General features: G+C 42.7%; 1 protein-coding gene across 2 annotated transcripts in view; it reads left to right on the forward strand.

The window, feature by feature from the left end:
- The window catches only part of mdn1 (midasin AAA ATPase 1), a 63,279-nt gene that overhangs the window by 1,658 nt on the left and 44,163 nt on the right, over positions 1 to 17,458 (forward strand). For both annotated transcript variants that reach the window (XM_085771125.1, XM_085771126.1), the window contains exons 4-24: positions 1,235 to 1,342; positions 1,599 to 1,791; positions 1,875 to 2,084; positions 2,422 to 2,553; positions 2,684 to 2,787; positions 3,268 to 3,382; positions 4,043 to 4,227; positions 6,992 to 7,073; positions 7,261 to 7,356; positions 7,597 to 7,709; positions 9,754 to 9,902; positions 10,701 to 10,761; positions 10,924 to 11,135; positions 11,227 to 11,330; positions 13,986 to 14,130; positions 14,244 to 14,340; positions 14,467 to 14,580; positions 15,264 to 15,411; positions 15,505 to 15,612; positions 15,821 to 15,972; positions 17,190 to 17,368. In XM_085771125.1, coding sequence (XP_085627251.1) covers positions 1,235 to 1,342; positions 1,599 to 1,791; positions 1,875 to 2,084; positions 2,422 to 2,553; positions 2,684 to 2,787; positions 3,268 to 3,382; positions 4,043 to 4,227; positions 6,992 to 7,073; positions 7,261 to 7,356; positions 7,597 to 7,709; positions 9,754 to 9,902; positions 10,701 to 10,761; positions 10,924 to 11,135; positions 11,227 to 11,330; positions 13,986 to 14,130; positions 14,244 to 14,340; positions 14,467 to 14,580; positions 15,264 to 15,411; positions 15,505 to 15,612; positions 15,821 to 15,972; positions 17,190 to 17,368 — 2,807 coding nt within the window. The remainder of the gene's footprint in view (positions 1 to 1,234; positions 1,343 to 1,598; positions 1,792 to 1,874; positions 2,085 to 2,421; positions 2,554 to 2,683; positions 2,788 to 3,267; positions 3,383 to 4,042; positions 4,228 to 6,991; positions 7,074 to 7,260; positions 7,357 to 7,596; positions 7,710 to 9,753; positions 9,903 to 10,700; positions 10,762 to 10,923; positions 11,136 to 11,226; positions 11,331 to 13,985; positions 14,131 to 14,243; positions 14,341 to 14,466; positions 14,581 to 15,263; positions 15,412 to 15,504; positions 15,613 to 15,820; positions 15,973 to 17,189; positions 17,369 to 17,458) is intronic.

Consider the following 17,458-nt stretch of genomic DNA (forward strand, 5'->3'; position numbering starts at 1 on the left):
TAGGCTGAGAGGATTCTTGATACTTCTGTGACTCTTATGCAGTGATGTTTAAAGCCAAGCAGGGGGTTTATGTCAATTACTGCAAATTAACCCTTACAACAACTCTGCTGAACACTCCACAATGCAGACCACCCTGTCTAATGTTATTATTTTCCTGCTTGTCGTCCTTTCATTGTCATTTTATTTTGAAAGTCAGCGACCAAAAAATCCAAACATACTTGAGAAAGAGAGGGAATACAGAACAGTTTATTTTATTGTTGAAAAAATATGTTATCTTTTTTTGATTGTGCAGTTTTTTTTTTTTAATCACTCACCTGTCTTGCACAATAACAGTTTTGGTTGTGAAATATTGTTGTCTGTTTTGGGATTCAGGCCTGTTTAACCTTACAGTATACAGTATCACAGTAGGAGAGACGGGTAAATCATTAATTGATTAACTGATTGCTGGATTGTGTTCAGCTGCTTTGTTGTGACACTGTTGTCACATTGTCATAATTGAACAGAGCCATCTTTGTTAATGTGAGTACTCATATCTGTGCTTTTTGTACATGAAGTCAAAATTCTTGTTGCTATTGTGTCACTGAGTAGGTAAAAAACAAATCTTCAGCTACATAATGATAATTCAGAGTCAGACATATGAGGAGTTTTTGACAGTGTCACTGAAAGAACCACTGAAGTGCACAGCGTTGAAGCTTGAGTGGGTCGTCCTTGATTTTCCAGCTCTTCTTTCTGCGTGTTTGTCAAAATGTTCTTTGGCAAGAATCATTGGTGTCTGAGTGTATGTGATAGAAAATGCACTTTACGATTGTGTGAGTGAATGTTATTTGTAATGTAAAGCGCTACTGCAGTTCATTGTTAATAGACTGACCCACTTTATCATTGGTTTATCAGAATACAATGCATTATCCCCCAACACTAATTCAGTCACTTCAGCTGATTAAGAAGAGCTTTACAGCCCAGACTGAGAGTGTTTAGACAGTTACACATTGTAAATCGAAATACAGTAATGGATACCACATTAAAGTGTCAAGTCTCAGTTAAATGAGACAAAATTTATGTCGACATTGAAAAAGGAAAATCTGTCAAGGAGCAGTAAACCAGCAATCTTTACTCAAAATACCACCTATTGATTTACACCTCTCAGATCTGTCTTTGTGTTTCACAATAAGCATTTTACAACAGTATTGTACTGTGGGACATTAAACATCTCATCATTTCTCATTTTCTCCAACAGGTACACTGCCCATTGTTTAGCAATGGTCTCTCATATGACTGATAATCAGAAAACCATCTTTCTGAGAAAGGTGCTGACGAATGACGAGATCCTGCACATGAAGATCAAGTATGTAACTTTTGTTTTTGCTGTTGTGGAATATATTGAGTTTGGATGACACAGTATACTGTGTTATATAGTAGCATATAGTAGTTACATATAGTTCATAAACTGGATAAAGGAAGTATTTATACAATTTCAACCATAGGAATGATTTTCTTATACGACTCATATAGTAATATAAAACAGTATACAGTAACATGAAACATAGTTCTTATTTCTAAGCTGCAGGATATGAACTGTTTTGGTTGTGTTCTGTGTTTAGAGCTTTGGAGGAAACTCAGCAGCTGGAAGTAGAAAAGGCGCTGGTGTTGGCCAATCAGGGCTCTGTGATGTGGCGCCAGGAGAAGGCTAACAAGTTCACCAGGGGCCAGGTGGTGTCGGAGGACCTCTCCCAGAACGTAGTAGCAGTCTGTGGGGTGGTGCTGCCCAGGACGGCTCCCAGACACACTGAACAGGTATGTTCCCTGTCACATGGAACGCTTCCTGTTGTCTTTTTTTTCTTTAAAGATACATTCATAATGTTACACTCTGGTCACAGGTGAACCAAAAAGATCTGGTGCTGGTGGACTCAACCTGCCGTAATCTGAGAAGACTGGCGCTGGCTGTGGCCTCCCAGAAGCCCGTGCTCCTCGAGGGCCCTATTGGATGCGGTAAAACGGCCCTGGTAGAGTTTATGGCTGCCGTCACGGGACACACAAAAGCTACGGAGCTCCTCAAGGTCCAGCTTGGGGATCAGACCGACAGCAAGGTGAGGGAGCATGGAAGGGGTAGACAATATAAGTTTGCTTCTTTCTGCCCCCTTTCATTCAAGAGTTACAGTATTGTCATTGTTTTTTTTATGAGTTTTATTTTATTTTTCGTTTTTATGCTCGATAAATGAATGAAATAAATAAACTAAACTAAACTAAACTACGTGGGCTAAACTTAAATGGTCATACCACCAGATTTAGACACGAGGAGTGCAGTACACTACATTTGCTACCTGTATTGTAAAGTGACATTTCTCTAGAGATGCCATACTACATTTACGGTCCCCTGTAATAATCAAGGGAGCTGAAATGTGTGTGTGTGTTTGTTGTGTCCAGATGCTGCTGGGGATGTACCGCTGCACTGATATTCCAGGGAAGTTCGTGTGGCAGCCGGGAACGCTGACTCAGGCTGTGTCTAAAGGCCAGTGGATCCTGTTGGAGGACATCGACCACGCACCTCTGGACGTGGTGGGTCGAGAACTATATTTACCCTTTAAACTTCATCCTGGCCTTGTCATGATACATTTTCTGAATAGATGATGATTTTTTTTCTAACCTTTGCCACAACCTGCTGCCGGACTGAACCGCTCTCTTGTAGATATCTGTGCTGCTGCCTCTGATGGAGAATAAGAAGCTGATGATTCCAGGGCGGGAGGACTGCATCGATGTCGCGCCGGGATTCCAGTTCTTCGCAACGAGACGGTAAGATCGTGACTAGCGTCTAAATGTGTGTGTGCAACAGCAGCTGTTTTAGCTCAGCATTCAGTCTGAAGGATGCCTCTCCATTAGAACTCTTAGAACTTCCTTGTTGCAGAAGAAGTGATGCTCTGTTAATCCAGGAACATACAACACCAATGTTAGACATGCAGGAGGTTATTAGGATCAGCTCTGGATGTGGTTCAACAAAGAGGAGAGGAGCAGGACCACCTGCTGACTGACGTGGAATCTCGCCAAAATCCCAATTTAACTCCAGTTTATTGCCACTTTGTGCACAGACATTCATAACCAATGAAGCTGATTCTGACTCTGAATAACAGCAGCAAACACAGAGAGTGTCAGGGCTAGTTTCATCACACCACCACCCAAGCAGCCACTCACTGAATGACCGTTGGACTCTATGTTTTTGAAAAAGTTGTCAGTCATGAGGAGCTCATAACGGTCTGTGATGCCTGTGTATTATAGGATGTATTACAGTGGCGGCAGCTGGCACAAGCCACACAACTCTCACGCAGTTCTGCTGGATAAGTACTGGACCAAGCTGCAGATGGGCAACATGACACGGGAAGAGCTGAAGAAGGTGAGTGTTACTGGGTTTATTATCATGGACCGTGTGTTTTAAAGGGGTAGTTCAACATTTTGGCATGTTGGCCCTTTGCCATAATCCCTATAGTTTTAGGAGTAGGTTTGTTACTTTAAATTGTCAGTGCAAGCTATTTATAGAACGGCGGAGGAGTTGTTTTCGAGGCAAATGCAGAGACTGCTTGCCGAAAAACTGCCCCCCGACGGGAAAGCGGATCAGCGGTTTTGCATGAATTTCCCTCTAAAACAACTCTGTCTGGTAACGTTGTGTTATTATCTCATAGCGTGGTGAATGTGCAGGTCACAACTTGTCCACCAGAGCGTTGTGGAGTTGTTGGATTGTGTATTTGATGAGTTTGATCAGGGAATCCAAGAAATCCCATGAGCCTCCATAGTGTAGCTCTGATCAGCTTGCGGCTCTGCTCCACCGTTCTAAAAATAGCATGCATCAACAATTAAAGGTAACGAACCTACTTCTAATTATAGGGAGCATGGCAATGGGCCAATGTTGAACCATCCTTTCAACTTGTCTGAAGCATATTTTATTTCGCAGCACTTTCCTTCTTCTTTTATCTCAAGTTGCAGCTCCAAAATGTCGACAGAATTTCCCCCATCTAGTCTCAGACCACACCACCTCTCTCTCTCTCTCTGTACGCAGGTGCTCACCAGCAGGTACCCCAGGCTGACGGTGGTGGCAGACCGTCTCCTAGACATCTACTGCCAGCTGACAGGGGAGAGACACTCTGACTCAGACACAGGCAGCGCCCAAACCCCCGATGACACCCAGCAGCACAAGTCTGAGAACAGAAGCACACCGCTGGAGGGGAGAGCCCTGTCGCTGAGGTCAGGCCCGGCTCTCTGCTCTCTGCTCTCTCTGCTCTCTCTTTACTTGGTGTGGTGTTTGAATAAACATCTGTGATTGTGATCTTAGAATGAGATTCATTTTAAGATTTACTAAATGCAAATAGATCACATTTAAAGATGCATATCCTATTATAAGATGGTGAATGTTTCAAACTACCATTTTACCAGGTGTTATTGCTTTCATAAATCACAGTAGTTAAAAAAAACACATGCCCAGTTGAAAGAAGGAAAACCACTCCCCCGTGGCTGTCAGGAAGGAACTCTTTTTAGGGAATGAAATGTTTGGTCCAAACCTGATGTAATACATGATCAATATCAGTCTGATCATCAGCCAGCAGACACAATGATCTAATACACCATCTGTCTGCCAGCGGCTCATCAACAATGTTTAACTCATCACTCATTAATCACAGTGTATCACAGCAGCTTTACTGTTCATTTCACTGCTATTCAGTCAGCCTGATGTTGTTGTTGTTGTTGTTCATTCCTTTGTTGTGGGTACAAAAGTATCTTTTATTATTTTAACAAGTCTGTATCCAGTGACACATCGTGCCAAGTCCTGTCCTCATCTTCAGTCAGCAGAGACTATTTCTAGAGACTATTAGCCTTGTGTCCAATGGGTATTTATTCTGTAACCCTGTCAAACCCATCTGCCACACAGCTCTTCTTATGAGTTACTGAATTACTGGAAAGCAATTGTGTTATTCTACTTTCATAAAGGTGATGATATCCTTACTATTATATCCTAGTGTGAGACAAACTTCAAAACACTGGGTACTATAAGGAAGCCAAAGTCCAACATTAGACCTTCTTAATTCAATTTAATTCCCTCATGTTTAAAACTCACTGCTCTCAGTTGATGATGCAGGTCTGAAATATCAAGTCCAACCCAGGAGAAGAACCCTGGTAATGGCATCAACAGAGCTCCTCCAGAGCAATACAACCGTCCATCACAAGTAAACTGAGCTTTATTTTTAAAAGTGGAGGGAGCAGCCTTTAATCCTTCATACAAAGCTCTGATTGGTTGACAGCTTGTGATGTCTGGGCACCAACATTTTTAACAGGGTTCCTACACAAGTATTGAAAGTATGGAATTTAATTTTATACATTTCCAGGTCTGGAAAAGTATGGAAAATGGAAACTATTGTATGGAAATGTATTTATCTTAATACTTATCTGGGTTTGGTCTGATCTAACGTTATTTGGGTTAATTATTTTGCTATTGTACCTAGCTACAATCTCCTGGAAATAATTTGGTGACATAATGGAATACAAATTCAGTATAATGAAAACAAAGGATTAATTGCATGATTTATTTACATGCTACATAACTCAAATGTGTAGGAACCCTGTTTTAAATACTGCTAGGAATGTGCTGTGATTTGTAAAAGCTGTCATACACCAAATTCTCTCAACACAATGGTGTTGCAAGTTAACATAGTTTTATAATTAATGGAAAATTGACTTGCTTCAAATTGCTGTATGGATGGAGTCACAAAACTCAACATCTAAGTTCACCATCATTATTGACCAAGCAGATCAGCCTCACTGCAGTGCACTCTGAGACTCACATATTTCTATGTTTATCCACTCTGCCAGTCACTTGTCAACATTATCTGCACCATTAACTGTGTAGCAACGGCACTTCACCCTGAGAGTGCTCGTCAGTGAGGCCACATAGGCCACTGGTCTTGTGTGTCTGACCCCCCCACTCCCCCTTCAATCAAAGCTACCAGCCAGTCTGCAGCAGAAGCCTCCATAACTTTAATTAGCTTTCCACTAGCTGCTGCTGTGTTCAATAGATTATTGATTGGACTGTCCTCTGGACGATGGGCTTGAATCACAGCATCTCAGGGTCACACCAGGGCATCCTTATTAGGTAACAGCTTTATGAACACCTCCTCATTTTACACAGGCACTGCTCAGCTGCCCTGACACTTTTTGAATTTTCCGATTTCAGTCTGGTCCACAGAAGGTGTGTTGGTGAAGATTCATCATCAGATCGATGCCCCCTGCTTTTAATGGATCAGTGTAATTGACTTTATAGCTCAGCTGGCCACGCTCATCTGACCTGCTGTCGGTCATTAGAGTTCATGGTTAAAAAAAGGACCCTTATTTTTAGCATTTCCTGTTTTTATATTTGAAGTGCCAATCAACAGGAAGATATATTTCTGGTTTCAAGAACCTAAAACCATCTCAGTGTAGTTTCACATCTCCTGGCTTCTCTCTGGAGTTCTAGTAACAAGAAGTCAGCAGTTTAAAGACTTTTTCCAAATACAAGGCTGTGTGCATTTCTCTGTGGATTGAGGCTTTGATACTTTCACAGTTTTAATATAGAAGATAAACCTGTTTTATGATCAAAAAGACATGCAAATATCTCTTTATGGAAACTATATAATAATAACAATTTCAACTTGTAAGCAAAAAAGAACAACAGCTGCCCACTCTATTTAAGGGGAACTGTTGAAGTATAATTATAAATTACAGATGTGCTTAAGATATTCATTTATATAGATCTATTCCCTGTTTATTCATATACACAGAACTTTGGCATCACTTCATACTGTATTTTATTCCTCCCGATTATCATAAACAGTCAGTTACCAAAATGAACCTGTTATTCAGGTATTGCATTTGAATAACAAGTTAATTTTGGCAAGTGATGCTCTGCTCTTATTTCTTGTGGTTATTGAAAAACCATACCAAAATATTTGAATGTCTATTTGTCCATATGTTTCCTCAGGGACCTGCTGAAATGGTGCGAGCGGATCAGTGTCAACTTTGATAGCGCCTCCTCTGCCACAGCGCAGCGTGTCTTCCAAGAGGTTTTTGGATTTTACTTTTTAAAAAGTTGGCAAATCAAGAGATAAAAATGTTCTATTTTACAAGAGAATAAAGTTTAGTTGTATTTTGGTTAGTTTTGCTTAGCCAAACCACCAGTTACTGAGTTTCAGTGTGTATTATTTCCATTGGCTATGCCTATTGTTTTATGGTGGGCTCTCTGCTTGTTAGGCCCTGGACTGCTTCACGGCCATGCTGTCTAATCCTGACGGTCGCCTGCGAATGGCTGAGATCATTGGGAGCAAGCTCAACATCTCCAAAGAAAAGGTTTGTACAGACATGTGTGTTTTGATGGACAAAATATTACATTAATGCAACACAAGCCCTACCACTCTGATGCTTTTCTGACATAAATGTGATCCCTTACCTAAAGACAATTTCTGCCTCTTGTTACTTGGGAATTGCTGTTATCAATATCACATCTCTGTCTGAAATCTATGGTAATCGACAGTCTATTCAAACAAAAACATCTTGTCATTTTTATGTTTGACCACTCTTCATCGCCAGGCCCAGCACTTCTGCCAGATGTATCAGCCTGGCATCTCCGTGACCGAGCTGGAGGTGTCAGTGGGCAGAGTCACCCTGGTCCGAAAGCAGACTGAAGCCGTGCAGCTGAGCGTGTAAGTGGGACATCCCGCCCACCCGACCCCTTTGACCTTTATTCAACCACTGATAGAAAACAAATACAACCCTTGCTGCTATATTGAGTTACCATTGAATCGATTGGAAACTACATTGTGGTAAACAAAATCATCTAATGGCCCTGCTTTCAGGAGATGCCCAAATATTCTCACTGATTCTTTTCAAAATCCAATACGAGTGGGTGTCAGACTTTCGACTGAAACAAAGTGTGAACTTTTTTTGTAGCACGCAACAACTGAGATCATTGTGTACAGCCACCGTGGTACAGTAACAAGTGTTAAAGTAATCATACTTGAGTTTTGAACTATCATATGAATGTCGGTGATAATTTGGCTAGCTCCCTCTGAGTAAGAATTAACACTGGAAAGAAGAAAAATATACACAATGTCCTTCTTGCAAAAGTAAAATTGAATTGGCTTTATGCACAGCTCCACTACTTCCTGAACTTTAGCCAGCTCCTTTATTTCCTGTCTAACGTTATCGGACAAACTGATTAATCCAGGTGTGTCTGACCATTGTTGTGAGGTCAGACACACCTGGATTAATCAGTTTGTCCAATAATTTTAGACAGGAAATAAAGGAGCTGGCTAAAGTTCAGGAAGTAGTGGAGCTGTGCATAAAGCCTATTGATTATCAATTATTCTTGTTTCCATTCACTGCTAAAGCTTTATTCAGTGTTGCTGAACGGTGGCTTATGCTTATGGTGGCTAATATGAACATGTAAATAGGCATTTTGCAAGTGATACCGTTGTATCAGTGAGTTCACTGACTTTGTGGTTTTTCCTTACTTGTGCTACTGGATCACCATGTTATCCAGAGATTTTTCATTAAAACACTTCAAAATGCAAAATTAAAAATTGAGTTTAAAGTTCTACACACAGAGGTTTTGCTGCTGTAGCTTGACTTTATCTGGAAAAAGTAGCTGTTGGTGGCTAAGGTTGGCTAATTCAAGGTTATTAAAGTAACATTGCGTAGCATAGCATTGAGTTTTTCGGCCTTAAAATAATGTTTCCAGACTCATTGCAATGGTAGAAAAATGGTTAATAGGATGAATGGTGCTGCCGCTGCAGCCTGAGCGGGGTCGCGTCGGCTGAAACTGCACTATGTAACTTCTCTGCACGGGTACGAAACACCGCCCCCCCTCCTCCCTCCCCTCTGCGTCGAGGGAGAGACGTGGTGGGTAAAAGCGAAACTTACACTTCTCCTCCGGTCATCGCTGCCGCCACCACAGTTTAGTACAGTCCTGGTTTTATCACAGCATCTGGGCTGGTATGCATATTAATATTTGCACTACATTGATGTAAGCTAATATTTGGCTTTGCAGTTGTCTTAGCATTTATGCTATAGTTGTCACAAAGTAAAACATTGGGTTCATAGCTAGTTTAATACACAGGGATTTGCAAGTGTTTTTTTTTTTAGGTTTTTAAAAACAAGTCATGGTATGGTAAAGGCCAAAGTTTTCTTCTTTATCTGTTTTGAGGCACTAGGTTTAGCATTTGTGATTTCCAGATGGAAAAACATGGCTGATATTGTTTTACTTTGTGAGTCTGTATCTGTCTGTCATTGTGGTAATGAAGCAGGCAGTACAACAGAGATAAAAAGAGATAAAAACGTCAGCCTCTTCAAGTTTGAGTTGGGTAGCTCCGTCTATGGCCTGTGTTACTTTTGATACCTTTAGAATGAGACGTTGATCTGAAAAGGTCTGAAGCTAAGAAGGTCACCAACTGACCTCCTCAGGTTTTATTAAGGAATACATCATGTGTCCTGATCTGGTTGTATAAATGAAAGGAGAAGTGTCCTCACCACAGTAGTAGAATGAACTGCATAGTAGTTGTCATCTTCCAGGTCAATAAATGTTGTGACATTATGGTATTTCTAGAAGTTTTCTTTTTTCCTGTTTTACATATTCATTTGGTAAGTATTTCATGACTGTTACAGCCGTATCTACTATATCTAAATGTCTACATCTCACACAGCTCACTGTGTAATCACTGACTATACTTTTTCGTATTATGACTCCAGGGAAAACCAGACATTTGCTGCCACTCGACCTTCTGCTGTGCTGCTGGAACAGCTGGCCGAGTGTGTGTTCAAAGGAGAGCCTGTTCTTCTGGTGGGAGAGACGGGAACTGGAAAGACCTCCACTGTGCAACACCTGGCCAGAGTTACAGGTGAGCAGATGTTTACAGAGAGCACAGACAGAGGAGCAGAGCTGGTAGAGGACGTTGTCCACTAGAGTCACATCACAAGAGTGGTGCTTTGACCCCTGGATCCTCCTGTCCATATATTGAAATGTCCTTTAACTAGAGGTCGACTCATAGTGGATTTTTAAAGGCCGATACAATAACGATAGTTCGGAGCAGGAAAAAGCCAATAACTGATCATTTGGCCGGTACCCCACGAAAAAAAAACAGCACATTACGAGTCGACAGCTCGGACAGAGTCAGAGCAGACAGTCTGCACGCGAGTGACACAACACATTTTAATCACAGTAAACCTGTCGCCCCCAGTTGTTTCCCGTTGAAAAGACCATCACAACGCAGGTAGCTAAGCTGTAGAAAGTTTAACGTCAAGCCCTGTTTGAAGGTACTCGGTGGCGTTGCCCTTATCTTCTGTGTGGAGATGTGGCAGTTGACCTTAACCTGGAAATCCCAGATTCAATCAAATCAATCAAAATAAACTTTAATGTCCCCGGAGGGAAAATTGTCTTGGACAATCAATGCTGTACATCCTGCAAAACAGATTTTAAAACCATACACCATTTCACATACTCACACACACAACCAACAGAGATCACTTACAGACAGTACAACTAAGTTCATGGTTCATACAAAGTAATAAATAATTATTGGACTTTCTATATATTGCATCTTGCCTCAGTATTGCCACATTATTGCCACAGTCTCATAAATGTTACAGTTGTTTTGATACCACTGATTCAAATACGATCTATTCTGCTTTCAATCCAGGACACAGGTTGCGGGTCGTGAACATGAACCAACAGAGTGACACGGCCGACTTGCTCGGAGGGTGAGTGACCCACAAACAGTGCATTTTATTTTGTATCACCAAATTTTACGTCTCATATGTGAATTATCAATCCTTCCATACGGTGTTTAAAATCAAGCCCAACATCTGTTCATTTGAAAATGTGTTTAATATTTCTGTTTTTGTTATTTCTGTCTACTACAGGTACAAGCCAGTGGACCACAAGCAGATCTTACTCCCTCTGCGGGAGGCCTTCGAGGACCTGTTCTCTCAGACCTACTCCAGGAAGCAGAACCTGACCTTCCTGGGTCACGTTCAGACCTGCTTCAGGGGGAAACGCTGGCAGGATCTGCTCAAACTCATGGACCACGTCTGCAAGTCTGCTCTCACCAAGGAGCTGCAGGAGAAATCAAACGGTAGTGAATCAGAACAATCACAACAGTATAGTGTGCTGCTGCTTTGTTCTAACACAGTGAGTGACCTGTTATTCTCTCTGTGTCTTTGCAGCTTCCTTGTTGCAGGAGCAGTGGGAGGAGCTGGCTGCAAAACTGAGTCAGACCCAGCAGCAGATCCGAGCCTGTGAGACAGCCATGGTCTTTGCTTTTGTGGAGGTAAAGAGGAAGCTGCTGTTTTAATGATTGAGCCACATAAAGCAGAACGTTCGTTGTTTGATTCCACTCTGGGACCTATTCTGACCCCCGTGACTGTCATAGTTACTCTTCTTCTATATTAGGAACACCCAGCTAAAACGTATGCAGTGTAGTCCTGCAATACATCCTCCTTAATGAATGGTCTAATATCAGTTTCTATTGAGACTGTTAAAGAGGTGTTAGGACTGACAACAACATACAGTAACTGTAGTAACAGACGTTTAAATATAGCAGCAAAAAAACAACAATAGGCATACACCAGTGCAATTCGAGTTTGAGTAATATTTAGGGATGTCCGATGATATCGGCCTACCGATAATATCGGCCGATATTAGCATAAAAATGTAATATCTGTCCATATCGTTATCGGTTTTTCGGCCGATAATGAAAACCCGATAACGTGCCTTCATAGTGAATTAAGTAGCGGTGGACCGTTGCTACTTAATCCGCTACTTAACAATTGCTGTCACTGATTCAGACTCACAATAATAGTCCACGTGTTCTTACTACAGCTGTTCTGTTGTAAACAAACAGGCATGGGATGGTGCTGCAACCAAACTACACAGCTGTTACATGATTGACTGTTCGCCTGTCACTCGCATCCAGTGATAAGATATAGGCTGTTTCAATGAGCCAGACAGAGAGCACACGTGTCTGTTCGCTCACTCGCAGATTTCCTCATAATCCCTCTCTGCTCCGACCGTCGCCATCTCGCACGTTGCAGCAATGCAGCAGCCCCATTCAAGTCAATCAGCGCGTGCTGCGGTATAACGCACAAGGTATGCAGTGGTGGTTTGATCCAGCAGTCAGAGGCTTTGTGTCTGTGTGTGTGTCTGTCCGTCTTCCGTGCGGCGCAGATTCAGTGGGTGCTCCGGGGCACGAGCACCCACTGACCAGGTTGAGCACCCTGGGGGGCACGCCACCAGATGTGCATTTCTACGTGCCGCGCCTCGGCCCCTCAGCTGTGTGTCTGTGGGTATGTGTATCATGTGTAGCCCGTATGTGTGTGTAGCCTGTGTGAATGTGTGTGTTAATCTCTCGCGTGCTCTGTTAAAATGAATAAACACAAATCGCTGAGCGCGAGCCTGGCACAGAGGTGCGCGCTCTGGCGCATCTGGCACAATCTGTTAACGGGATCGAAAGGAAACTGGCTCCGCTCCGCGGCTATTTCCCGTCCGACGTCTATGTTAAGCACATGTTTCTATTGATATTGTAGCGTCCGACCCGACAGCTCTCACTTCTTCCTCTGCTCCTCCTCACTCACTCACCTACACACACACACAGCTGTCTTCCTCACACTCACCCAGGCCCCTCAGTTTCTCATCCAACCACCCTACCTGTCCGTACACATTCACAGTCAGTCAGAAATCACAGAACTTAAACATCATAACAAGAATATTACTGCGGGGTCGCTACAATATTTTCAGTTGTGCAGTTGGCTATTATTAATGAGTGTGATGAGTGTGTGTGTGCGCGTCCGTCCGTCCGTGCCTGCCTGCCCCTCCGTCCGTCTGTGTGTGTGTGTCTGTGGTCTGTGTAAATAAGTAAGGTTTATCTATATAGCACTTTTCATGGAAAAAAAAATCACAAAGTGCTTAACAATAAAATGAAATACAACAGTAAAAACATAAAAATATAATGAATAAAACAATTTAACACATTAACTAAAAGCCTGCTTAAATAAATAAGTGTCTGTAAACAAATGAACAATGTTAATTTGTGGAATGCATCCAGTGGGGCATCACAATAGATGTAGTCATACAGTAATGTGTTAATTTCTGACAGGATTAATTCGTTTTTTGGGGGAAAAAGCCTGCGTATCGATATCGGTTATTATCGGAATCGGAAATTCTAATTTTGGAAAAAATCGGTTATCGGATATCGGCAAATTTCTAATATCGGACATCCCTAGTAATATTAGTAATAAAGTGCAATATTATGCATATTGAGTTATTACGACTTCATCTGCCTGAACTTGACCAGGCTTGGCACAGAGGACACAGGAGTCAAGTCATTTCAACTTATTTCCTTTTTATTTGACTTTTGTTTTGTTGTTGAATCAGTCAGCTTGATAACCTCAAAAGAGAAAAACAGAAATTAGTTTCAACATTGTAAATCATAAATCAGGATCATAACATATAATTAATGTGAATGAAATAACCATACATAGCAATAGCCTCTCTGTGCTTTTTCTATTCAAACCGATCCCACGGCAGACAAAAGGTTGCCCAGGTGTTCACCCAAGCCTTATCACCCTGGTGCTTCTCACTCTCTGAAAGTGAACATTTAGACCCACTACTGCCCTCTCTGGCACCTATCTGCCACATATCCCACACACAATATAACATTTACCACATCCACACCGTGAGAAAAAAAATAAACAGAATATAATGCATCTCAACAGTGCAAATCAATCATAAGTAAGATAAGATATAGTAAAAAAAAAAATATAAACCTAAAAAATCTAAAAAGAGAGCAACAGTGGCAGTGTTGCTGAACTTTTTTTTCAGTAATATCACAGAGGTAGGGATGAAGGAGAGTTAAAAACGGTTGCCTTTGCGTCTAATGGCTCTATTGTCGGTGCAGCAGCTCTAACTCCTCTGTGTTCCTCTGTAGGGAACGTTGGCTCAGGCGGTGAAGAAAGGTCACTGGGTCCTGCTGGACGAGATCAACCTGGCAGCAGCCGAGACCTTGGAGTGTCTGAGTGGACTTCTTGAGGGCAGCGCTGGATCTCTGGTGCTGTTGGACCGTGGAGACACCGGTAAGGACAGTCAGGGTTGAAGAAATGATGAAATCTAAATCTCGTCTGCTCGTTAATTCCTTTCTCATGATAAAATTGTTGTGTTTTATTTTGCTTTTTGTTTTGTATCAAAGAGCCCCTGGTTCGCCACCCAGACTTCAGACTCTTTGCCTGCATGAACCCAGCTACAGACGTGGGGAAGAGGAACCTGCCTCTGGGCCTCAGGAACAGGCGAGTCTGTTTCTAGCTTGATTTGTTATTGTAGTTTAGTTTAGACACAGATGATAAGAATTGAGGATGTTAAAGAGGGCTACAAACACAGCAGTAACACTACATTTCTCCCCCGGTGTGTGACAGGTTCACTGAGCTGTACGTGGACGAGCTGGAGAACGAAGGAGACCTGCGGATTCTGGTTTCAGACTACCTCAAGTTCTTGAATCCACACCGGAGCGTCATCAGTGGCATCATAAGGTTAGCCTTTACATGTTGTTACAGCAGGTTAAATCAACTTAACCCTGTTCTAACTGTAGAACAACACTTAACGGGATAGTTCATCATTTTGGCAAATTGGCCCATTGCCATAATCCCTATAGTCATAGCAGTAGGTTTGTTACCTTTAATTGTCTGTGCAAGCTATTTTTAGAACGGCAGTGCAGAGCCGTGAGCTGCTCAGAGCTACGCTACGGAGGCTCATGGGATTTCTTGGTTTCCCTCATCAAACTCATCAAATACACAATCCAACAACTCCAAAATGCTCTGGTGGGCAAGTTGTGACCTGCACATTCACCACGCTATGAGATAATAATGGAACGTTACGAGACGGAGCTGTTTTCAAACATTTTGGAGTTGTTGGATCGTGTATTTGATGAATTCTGTTAAAGTTAAAGGGAGGACTATAGGGATTATGGCAATGGGCCAATTTGCCAAAATGTTGAACTATCCCTTTAACACTATTTTTGGAAGTTGTTGAGGCAATCTCAGAAGGAAATCAACAAAAACCTATTGTCAGTACTATGAGTGTGTCAAATTTCCTTTCTTGGTTTTACTCTGAAGTGCTCTCATTGTTCTTTCTTTCTTTTTTGTTATAATAAACACACATTCAAATTCTCTTCTTATAACCACATTCCCTTTTTCCTTCCTGTCTTTGTGTGCAGTTTTTACCTGGCGGTACGGAAGGAGGCCAACTCCCATCTGGTGGACGGGACGGGGCACAGGCCCCACTACAGCCTGAGGACTCTGTGCCGGGCGCTGAAGTACGTGGCAGCCAACCCCTGCACTAGTGTTCAGCGCTCACTCTACGAGGTAGGGACTGAAGAGAACTAGTTTTTCAAATATTGAATAGACCTGTCCCCATCACCTCCATGCACTCCAGGCTGACACTCTCTCTGTCTGCAGGGTTTCTGCCTGAGTTTCTTGACTCAGTTGGATAGAAGCTCCCACCCTCTGGTCCAGAAACTTGTGTGTCAGCACATCCTGATGGGAAACACCAAGTGTCTCAAGCAGGTTAGACTTCCTCAGAGCTGGCCTCTTTGTGTGTTGTTGATGTTGTTGTTGTCGAGTGCTGTCATGTTTTATAATGAACTGTGTTTGGGATGTGGATATTTTGTATTTGAACATTTTCAAATTTAAATCAATTCTCCAATAGTCCATTTGCTGTGATGTATTTGGATGTTTGTGTGGAGATGAAAGCCTCCTGTTATGTCTCCTCCAGTCCATCCCGGCGCCCCCAGGCCAGCCCTGTGTGGAGGTGGAGGGCTACTGGGTGTCCCAGGGGGAGCACGAGCCAGCTGTAGACCCCAACTACATCCTCACCGCTTCAGTCAAGCTGAACCTGCGCGACCTCGCCAGAGTGGTATCTGCAGGGTAGGAAAACCGTCGCCCAGCTGCAACCGCCTGCTCATGATTTCCTCCCAAATCAATTGGCACATTTGTCAGTGTCTAGACGTTCAGAGCTAATTCCGTCCCTTTATGAAAGAACGAACCAGAGTGCATGAGGACAGAAATGTGTTCGGAACTGAATTCCCCCTGCAGGCAGGAAGCGATTAGTTTTTCTGCCTCTGTTTGGCTTCTGTGGCCGTGGCATCCTGATCTCCTAAGAGCATTAGCGAGGTCTGCTGCTGATGGCGGAAGGTTCACCGATCATGTCACTGTCAGTTTCAGCTCATCCCAAACAGCTGGATGGAGCTGTGCTCTGTGCAGGGCAGTCAAGGTTTGTCACATCAAACTGGGGGGAAAAACTATTTATATTGTGCACAGGGGCAGTGTTGAGTCGAAGCAGGGAATAAAAAGCTAGTCATAAAAGCTAGTTTTAGATAACAAACCGTCACAACTTCATTAGGAACACCCTCTAGGTCAGTGGTTCCCAACCTTTTTTGGCTTGTGACCCCATTTTGACATCACAAATTTCTGGCGATGTGGCCATCAATCAAAATGCGTCATCTCATATATTGGTGAAACCAGTTTGAGACGACTTCAGCTCTGTGACATGATTTGGTTCAACTCAGGGTTGTTTTTCGAGGCAAATGCAGAGACTGCTTGCCGAAAAACTGCCCCCGACAGGAACGCGCATCAGCGGTTTTGCATGAATTTACCAACAACTCCGTCTCGTAACATTCCATAATGATCTCATAGCGTGGTGAATGTGCAGGTCACAACTTGTCCATGAGAGCGTTTTGGAGTTGTTGGATTGTGTATTTGATGAGTTTGATGAGGGAAACCAAAAAAAAATCCTCCGTAGCGTAGCTCTGAGCAGCTCACGACTCTGCTACGCTGTTCTAAAACCAGCTTGCACCAACAATTATGTAAAGGTAACAAACCTACTGCTATGACTATAGGGGTTATGGCAATGGGCCAATTTGTCAAAATGTTGAACTATCCCTTTAAAATATAGATGGCTTAATAGTGTAGCTCTAAGACATGCAGACATGCTGTATGAGTCAGCACCAACTCTTCACCACTCGTTATCCCCTCTAGGTCAGTGTGGTCAGTCAGGTTACAGAACCAGTCTATTGAGCTCATTACACATCAGCTGTCTCTCCTCCTGTAACGGTCTCTTTGTCTCTGTGTTCTGGCCCCTAAAGGACCCACCCAGTGCTGATCCAGGGAGAGACGTCTGTAGGGAAGACCAGCCTGATCTGCTGGCTGGCTCAGGCCACCGGGAACCAGTGTGTGAGAATCAACAACCACGAGCACACCGACATCCAGGAGTACATCGGCTGCTACTCGTCTGACGACAGGGGCAAGCTGGTGTTCAAAGAGGGTACGGAGACTCCCAGACATTTGACCCATTTACAAATGACTTTCACATGTTGATAAATGCAGTTCACAGGTTTTTAGGCCTTGATACAAC

This window comes from Trachurus japonicus, chromosome 24, assembly GCF_045865225.1.
Source record: "Trachurus japonicus isolate A0001 chromosome 24, Traja_1.0".
Classification (NCBI taxonomy): Eukaryota; Metazoa; Chordata; class Actinopteri; order Carangiformes; family Carangidae; genus Trachurus; species Trachurus japonicus.